Here is an 8818-nt window from a genome sequence, read left to right on the forward strand (position 1 = left end):
TAAATTTGGACAAAATTTGATAAAAACTCAGGAGAAAGGCTCAAGAAATTTATCTTTAAAATAAAAAAATAAATAAAATAAAATAAAAAGACGTGGCTTAAACATCGTCGTTGTGGTCGGGCCTTTTTTAAAACAAGGCAATAACGCGCTCCAAGTGATGCTGAAGGCTTGTGCAGATTGGTTGGGGTTCTATGGAGCACCTGCTTTGCCCCTATGCGGCTCTCAAGGATTACATGTTATTGTATATATTTCTTAACAAAGTATACTTGATTGCTAAAATTCATTAGGTATTCTAGTCATATTTCTTTATTCAACTTTGTGTTTATACCTTAAATTTTCCACCTAGGCCCTACAAGAACTGATGATGTGGCATTGGCACTCAAGCCACATTTATGGCCCAAGTGACAAATTTCAAGCCCAAGAGCAAGACAAAGATGGTTGAGCTCGGAAGCCAACGACCATGGTACAATGGCCTCAACCCAAAGGCATCATCGGTCGTGAGTTCAGATCATGACAGCCTAAACCTAGAAGTTGGACTTCAAAGCCCAAAATTGTAACCCAATATTCTCGGCCCATGCGGAGAAGCCCATCCCACAAAAGTGAAAGGTCAAAAACTTGATTAGTTATTGAGAAGTGTATTATTTCCTATATTTTTATACCTCTTTTATTTGGTTTTTGTAGGGAAAGTTAATTAAAAAGAGCATTATTACCTTACTTTCCTTATTTTCAGCGATTCTGCGCTCTTGGAAGGATTTCAACTGAAAATTGACTTTTCGAATGAATTTTAGCACAAGGCCAATTGGAGAAGAAAGCTAAGACATTGAAGATCATTGTGTCAAAGTTTCATAATTTTCTGCCAAGCCAAATGCTCCAGATTTGCAAGTCAAGACAGCCTAAGTTGAAATCCCGTCAGAATTGCACTGCTGTGGAAGATTGAAGATTTGAAGACCTTTCCGATTTTTCCTAGTGGCGTGTAATATATGCTTGGAAAGCTTAGAGATAAAGCTACGTTTCTGATATTTTTCCAGAATTTTCTAGGAAGTGGACCGACCCCAAAACGTGCGTGCAAGATGGCTGACGTGTTTCCAAGTCAAAGAAGGATTCTTTCCTAATTTGTTTCCTTAATTGTTTGGGATTTCGTTTTGCTTTAGGAGAGTTTTTGCAGACCTTTTAAGAGTAGGGTTTAGTTGTTTTACAATATATAAGATCACCCTACCATCTCTTCATAGGATCATCCTCCCATATACCATACTTTTCCACCAACTTTCATACACCCAGAGAAACATCAGAGAGAGAGAGCCAAGGATTTGCTGCTACACTACTTGAGGAGCTTTCGAAGGTGTTCCTGTGGAGACTCGGAAGATCAAGTCCATCTGCCAAATCGGTTTTATGACAACAATTCTCTTGTTTATCTTTTCTTTTGTCATGAACTAATTATCCTTGCTAGGGCTACGATGTAGCCTAACCATGAATACTTAATTTTTATAGTTATATTAATTTCTTATTACTATTCCATGTTGAGTATTTGTTACTGTTCTTAATGCTTTGAATATCTGGCCAATATTTAATTGATTTGATGATCCAAGCGGAGACCGAGAGGAGATGTTTGGTGTTTGCTTCTCGTAACAAATACCATGTCTTGAATGAGTGCCCGAGAGGGACTAACATGACTCATGCAGTTTTCTTGCAGGTTCTCACAGAACTTAATGGGTTCTTGATTTCCTAAATCCGTTGCTCGAGAGAGAATGGGTTGTTAATTAAGAATACTTTTGGTTGAGCCCGAGAGGGGATATCGAATGAATTAGGAGAAACCAACTGTCAACATGGGTAGTAATTAGGGTTAATTGGCTATAAGAATTAAGTGGAATTGGTTATGGTGAAATCGGATGCTCTAGTGTCTCATCATCTTAATTTTCTATCATTAATTAAATTGCTATTTTTCATAATTATTTTAGGTTACTTAAATCAATCAATTGTTCAGATAAACTTTTGAATTAATCATAATTGGTAATTAATATGAAATTACAGTCTTCGTGGGAACGATACTCTACTTATTTCTATATTACTTGTGCGAATTGTGCGCTTGCAATAAATTCACAACAAGTTTTTGGCGCTGTTGCCGGGGATTGTTTTATTTTCTATTAATATCAATATATTTTAATTCTGAGTTTAATTTGAATTTCTTCTTTTTGTTTCAGGTACTTTGATCCGTGTATGCACTGTTCTCATACCCTAGAACTCATACCACTTGACCCAGAAATCGAATGTACGTTTCATAAGCGGAACAAAGGAAATAAAAAGCACACTTTGGTGGAACCACCACCCACACCTATGGCGAACGAAGCAGAAAGAGCAGTGAGGGAATTTGGCCCCCCAGTGGCAACTCCCTCAGCGATCCGACGTCCTTCTATTGCAGCCAACAATTTTGAGATCAAGCCAGCCATGATCACCATGCTGCAAAATTCATCTGTATTTTATGGTCTGCCGAATGAAGATCCAAATATACATCTTGCGATATTTTTGGAGATTTGTGACACGTCCAAGTTCAATAGGGTAACTGATGATGCAGTTCGTTTAAGGCTATTCCCTTTCTCCTTGAAGGATAAAGCCAAGCTTTGGTTACTGTCACAACCACAAGACTCCATCCGTACTTGGGATGATTTATCCAAGAAATTCCTTGCCAAAACGGCAAAATTCCGACAAGAAATTATGTCATTCGCTCAGTTTGATAAGGAGCCTTTATATGAAGCCTGGGAACGATTCAAAGATTTATTGCGCAAGTGTCCTCACCATGAGCTACCAACCTGGATTCAAGTTCAGACTTTCTACAATGGGTTAAGTCAAACAAGCAGGACACTAGTTGATGCAGCTACTGGAGGGGCTTTAATGGCAAAAACGGCTACTGAAGCATTTGAATTATTGGAGACCATGGCATCCAACAACTACCAATGGCCGAGTGAGAGAATGAATCCGAAGCCAGCTGGGGTCTTGGAAGTCGATGCTATAGCTTTGCTAGCAACACAAATTTCTAACCTTACTAAAAAAGTTGATTATTTGAGTGTTAATGCTATAAACACTAATACTAATTTTGGTTGTGATTTTTGTGCAGGTCCTCATCCAAGTTCAGATTGCACCACAGGGAACCCATTCACGTCCGTTGAGCAAGTCAATCAGGTTGGAGAATTTAATCGACAAATGAATAATCCTTATTCCAATACATACAACCTCGGTTGGCGAAACCATCCAAATTTTTCATGGAGCAATACTCAGAATGTGCAGAGACCACCACCTGGCTTTCCGGCTCAAGAGAAGAAAATAAATTTGGAAGATGCGCTCACTCAGTTGACTATGTCTACCACCCAATTTATGACTGAAACAAAAACCCAATCTCAGAATCAGAGCGCTTCTATTTGGAATTTGGAGGTGCAAGTAGGCCAACTAGCTAATGTATTGAGTGGAAGAAATCAAGGAGTATTGCCAAGCCAACCCGAAATTAATCCGAAAAATCAAGAACAAGTAATGGCAATCACACTTCGGGAAGGGAAGCAAGTGAACACAGCGGTCATCTTGGAAAAAGAAAAATTAGAAAAAGAGGAAGAAGCTGAGAAATCTCAAGAAGAAGAAAATTATGCTGCTATGCCGTCCCCTTCTCCTCCATTGAAGTCATATGTCCCACCGATCCCTTTTCCGCAGAGGCTGAAGAAAAATAAAATTGATGGGCAATCTTCTGATTTCTTAGAAACGTTCAAAAAGGTGCAAATCAACATTCCATTCGCTGCAGCTTTGGAACAAATGCCAAGTTATGCAACATTCATGAAAGACATCCTTTCCAAGAAAAGGAAATTTGGTGATCATGAGAAAATCCAACTGACAGAAGAGTGCAGTGCCATCCTACAACGGAAGCTTCCACCAAAGAAAAAAGATAGAGGGAGTTTTAAAATTCCATGCACTATTGGAAATAATTTCTTTGAAAAAGCTTTATGTGATTTGGGTTCTAGCATTAATTTACTACCTTTATCTGTTGCTAAAAAGATTGGTATTGGTGAAATTAAACCCACCACTGTTTCTTTGCAGATGGCGGACAGGTCAATCACATACCCAGACGGAATTATTGAAGATGTTTTAGTAAAGGTTGATACACTCATATTCCCAGCAGATTTTTTGGTTTTGGATATGGAAGAAGATTCTGACACACAATTAATTTTGGGCCGTCCATTCCTGATTACTGGACGGAGTCTGATTGACGTGGAAGAAGGTTTAATAACTGTGAGAGTTGGGAATGAAAAAGCGACATTCAAAGTTTTTGAACCAATAACATTTCACGGAAAAGCAGAGGAAAAGGAGACTCCAAGCCATCCATTGGTACATGCCTCCACCTCTAAAGCTGACAAACCAAGAGTTGCCAAACCTGCCTTGTACTTGGATGAACCAAAACCATACGAACCAGGAAGGAATGAGTTAGAGGAACTTCAAAATAAATCTTATGAAAGTGCAAGAATTTACAAGGAGCATACAAAGAAGTGGCATGACAAGCATATCAAGAATGATCGTGACGATACAACCTTCAAAGTCAAAGGCCATCGATTGAAACCACATATGGCAGCTGCATTTCTTAAGGATGAGACCAACGTCCTCCTCAATAATCCCAAATAACGCATCTGAAAGTCGGGCTATTGACTCTAAACTAAGCGCTTGTTGGGAGGCAACCCAACTAGGTACCTTCGTTCCTTATCTTCTTAATTTTCGTTTGTGTGTTTCCCATGTTCATTGCTTTTACTATTCTTTGTCCTTGCTTTTATTTTCTTTTTAAACATTGAGGACAATGTTTCGTTTAGGTTTGAGGTGGGTAACATTCGTTTTATTTTAATTTTTTTTTTTTTTTCCATCCCACAAAAGTGAAAGGTCAAAAACTTGATTAGTTATCATTGACACCACATGGACAAACCATATTGCATGCTTAGCCGTGCACATGGGAGTTGCACCACATCTGACACCGGCAGATAAACTACACAAGTAGCTTAGGGCTTCGTAATCAAGGTAGAAACCACCCAATCTACTGAGCTCCGCGTGGCACTTCCAAGTTCTTCGGCCCAACCACAACCAAGTAAACAACGTGCCTTCCTGCATGGGCGGACGCACAGAGGGACAAATGGGGTCAGTTGACTCCATGGCAGCTGGGAATTGCAGTGGGGAAGGAATGGTGTGACCCCATGGGGCACACCAAGTGCTCGATGAAATGCCTAGCAGAGGAAGAAAAAGAAGCTTGCGTAGGCAGCGCCTGCCTTGCGCGCGTGCAAGCTTCTGTTTTTTTTTTAAAACCGCTTGGCTAAAACGATGTCGTTTTGGTCCAGGCGTGTTAAATTTTTTTTTTTTAACCTAGCTTCAAAACGACGTCATTTTGAGCCAGGTTTTTTTTTTTCAAAAAAACAAAGAACCCCAGCCCATCTACCCAATTCTTCTTCCTCCTAGCAACATCAGTTTTTACCAAAACTTAATTTTTTTTCTTCAAAATTCCCTCTTCTCTAAAAAACTAACTAATCCCCAACCTCCACCCCACCGCCGTCGCCAACCACGTCAAGAAAAAATTAATGTTGTTGATTCAATATATTAATTAATTAATTCAATATAGATTAGTCTTTATGATGTCCCTCTCTAATACACTTAATTAATTGATTCAATATATTAATGTTGTTGTGTGGGTTTATAATTGATGGATTTAATGGAACAATTTTTTAAGAGAAAAGTGCATATGGATAGTGAGTCTAATCCGGGTAGTTCTAGTGCAAGTGCCTATGGTAGTTCTAGTTCTAGTGGACAATTGTAACTTGTATTTTTTAGTGTTATTTTCTTCTTGACAAAATTTCGAGACTTTACACTATGACCCCATAGCGACACAATCCTGCATCCACCACTGCCTTACTGTCAAGCCAAACAGACTACCAATGGATACGTGCCACATATCTCAAATTGCACTATTCAAAGCTAAATCGCCGCAAAACCATTTCCAAGATCTGACCAACATGCTTTGGAACTTCACCACAGGCCAAGTTTCAAGAATATTAGAGGAATAATCAGAAACTAAGGACTTGTGACCAAGGCACCACCTATGACACTAGGACAAGCTGCTCTCTACGTCGGCTCAACCTTGGCTGCAACATTTTTACTATAAATAAAAGACCCCTAGCAACATTCAAAGGGTCCAGCACCAAATCAAGAAGCCTTTAATAAGCAAACCCTGTTATTTTTTTCTATCATGTAATTTTGTTGCTTTCTTAGGAGTAACTATCGCAAAAAATCCCATAAACTATTTTGGGATTCGTGGCAATCCCCACTTCTATCCATCTATTAATATATCAATAAGAAAGTTCTTTTGATACCCGCATTTCTTAAGAATTTTCTTGAGAACCATCCAGCCCATCTAGATTTCTTAGGACACCTGCATTTCCCAAGCAATTTGAACCTACTGAGCTATTGAGCCCAATTCCACCATCACCCAGTTACTGAGTTCGGTGACCCATTCATCTACCAACTGTCTTCACCAACGACCCTGTAGTTGAGGCCCTGAACCTACGGTCGCGGATTGTTCCTCTCTCGGTCACAATCGCTTAAAAAGAAGTCAACATCAACTACCACATCCATTCACCCAATTGCACTCACAATCGTTTATGGCCTAGGTTTCGGCACACCCGCACAACACACCAAAGAAGAAAGTCTTTGTTACCTAAATTCGCTCTGGCTGCTCGACATGTGGCCGAAAAGATTTGTAGGTCAACATTTTTGGCATGCCCGGTGGGAGATTTTTTCAAAACACATGCCAACTTAGGCCACTCAAACCAAGGCCATTGTCTAAAATGAAGGCCATGGTACATTGGTCACCACCATCGATGTTCGGCTGCAACAGTTGATTTCATTCTGGGAAGACCCAACTTCAAAGGATCATATTTTCCAGCATTTTCCCTTGCATGTAATTGAACAAAGAACTCTAGCCGCCATTGGAGAAAAAGAGAAGTTCACCCATGTCTCTTCCACACACTTGGAAGATACTTTGGCCAACCATACCCATCGACTGGAGACAACGATCCTAGCAGGTCGCAAAACAAGATGATGCCATCACTTATTTGCAAAACTTGTGTAGTATCCTTCAAGAAAGGTTACCTCTTCCCTAACCAATTAGCTCGCCAAGCGAACAACACCAACGAGATGTTGGGAAAGCTCCTGAGATTCCGCATGGTGAGGGGAGTAGCCAGAACACGGCTCATCAATTCTAGAATATGAGTTTCGATCGATCACCACTTGTTTTTCAGCCCAGGGAGCAACTTCAGCCATAACCCTAGACCTAAGTCAGCGAGATCCTTATTTTTTAGGGGCTTAAGCAGCCTCACTGGGCCGAACTAGTATTCTACCAATCTCAGAAAAAATTAGCAAATACTCAAATGACCTTGAAGGGTTGAACTTCTACCCCTACCTGAGCAGCATTGTAGACTCAAGCCACTGCTACAAAGACTTCGGCTTGAGGATGTGCAACGCATAATTGATAATGGCTTAGCACGGAGATGCCAGGAGAGGCCGAGATATACACGACCATATCCTTCTAACATTTACCGTGAGCCATTTCCTCGAAACTATCGTTTACCTAAGTTTTTTTTTTGTTTTCAGGCGAAGGGCATACTTTATAAATTGAGCACATTGGCCAATTCACGGCTCAATATGGCAAGGCCGACTCCAATGAGCATATGTGTTGATATTCAAAAAACACCATAATTTTGAGACAAGCTTTCACTCCACCAAAAGAGGCAGATCCTGGTTCTCCATAATAGCAAGCTCTACCGAAAGAGGCAGATTCTTATTCTTTGTAACAGCAAGCTCCAATGGAGGAGACAGAACTTTGTGCTCTGTAACAACAACATCCATTGTACACTGTATGTCCATCTTACTGGGGTAGAATGTGCGAAGGTAGAGAAAGCGATTTCTCTCATGTCATATACTAGCTGTGTTTATCAAGCTTCCAGCCCCGCCATTTCAATATTCTTGCCTCATGATAATAAGGAAGAAGCCGTAACAGACTTAGTCTATTTAACAACCTTATAAATAAGTCATGTCTATACGCTTTTTTACCATTACCCATGCCAACATCAATAACCTTAAAGAATTCCAAAGATTTAAGCTCACAGTGATGATTACGATACTTGAGACAACCATAGTGATATTTGAAATATTTAACACCTATCTTATGGTAAAAAAAAATAATAATAATAACAATCCTACCATTAGGGCTCGACGTTACAGTATATGTGTTGATATCCAAATACACAACACTTTTGAGACAAGTTTCCGCTCCACCAAAGGAAGCAGATTCTTATTCTCTGTAATAGCAACCTCTGCCGTATGAGGTAGATCATTTTTTTTTCGTAATAGCTAACTCCAATGAAAGAGACAGATCTTTGTGCACGTAGCAGCAAGCTTCATTTATATCAGAAATTGCTATCAGCACAGCCATTTCAATATTGCTGCCTCATGCCAATGAGGAATAAGACGCAGCAGTCTTTGTCCAATTAACAACCTTAGAAATAAGTCATGTCTATACGCTTCCTTACCATTACCAATGTCAACATCAACAATCTTAGAGAATTCCAAAGATTTAAGCTCACAGTGAAGATTACAATACTTGAGGCTATCATCATGATGTTTAAAGTATCTAACAACGATTTCATGGTATAAAAAAAAAAATAAGAGTATTGCCTTCAGGGCTCCATGTTACAACATATGTGTTGATATTTAAAAAAAATAACAATTTTGAGGCAAACCTCCACTCCACTGA

At 39.6% G+C, this 8818-nt stretch overlaps 1 protein-coding gene and 1 non-coding gene across 2 annotated transcripts; one reads left to right on the forward strand and one right to left on the reverse strand.

Annotated features, from left to right (window-relative positions):
- The first annotated feature begins 434 nt into the window (after positions 1–434).
- On the forward strand, positions 435–4720 carry LOC110771504 (uncharacterized). Its single transcript, XM_021975812.2, has 2 exons — positions 435–553; positions 2199–4720. Exons 1-2 carry the CDS (start codon positions 435–437, stop codon positions 4651–4653), a joined length of 2574 nt encoding a protein of 857 aa, XP_021831504.2. The 3' UTR covers positions 4654–4720.
- On the reverse strand, positions 2692–2798 carry LOC148293219 (small nucleolar RNA R71). The gene has a single exon (XR_015825924.1). It is a non-coding gene; the product is annotated as a small nucleolar RNA R71 (small nucleolar RNA).
- Positions 4721–8818: the final 4098 nt, after the last annotated feature.

This window comes from Prunus avium, chromosome 7 (assembly GCF_965620075.1).
Source record: "Prunus avium chromosome 7, drPruAviu1.hap1.1, whole genome shotgun sequence".
Lineage (NCBI taxonomy): Eukaryota > Viridiplantae > Streptophyta > Magnoliopsida > Rosales > Rosaceae > Prunus > Prunus avium.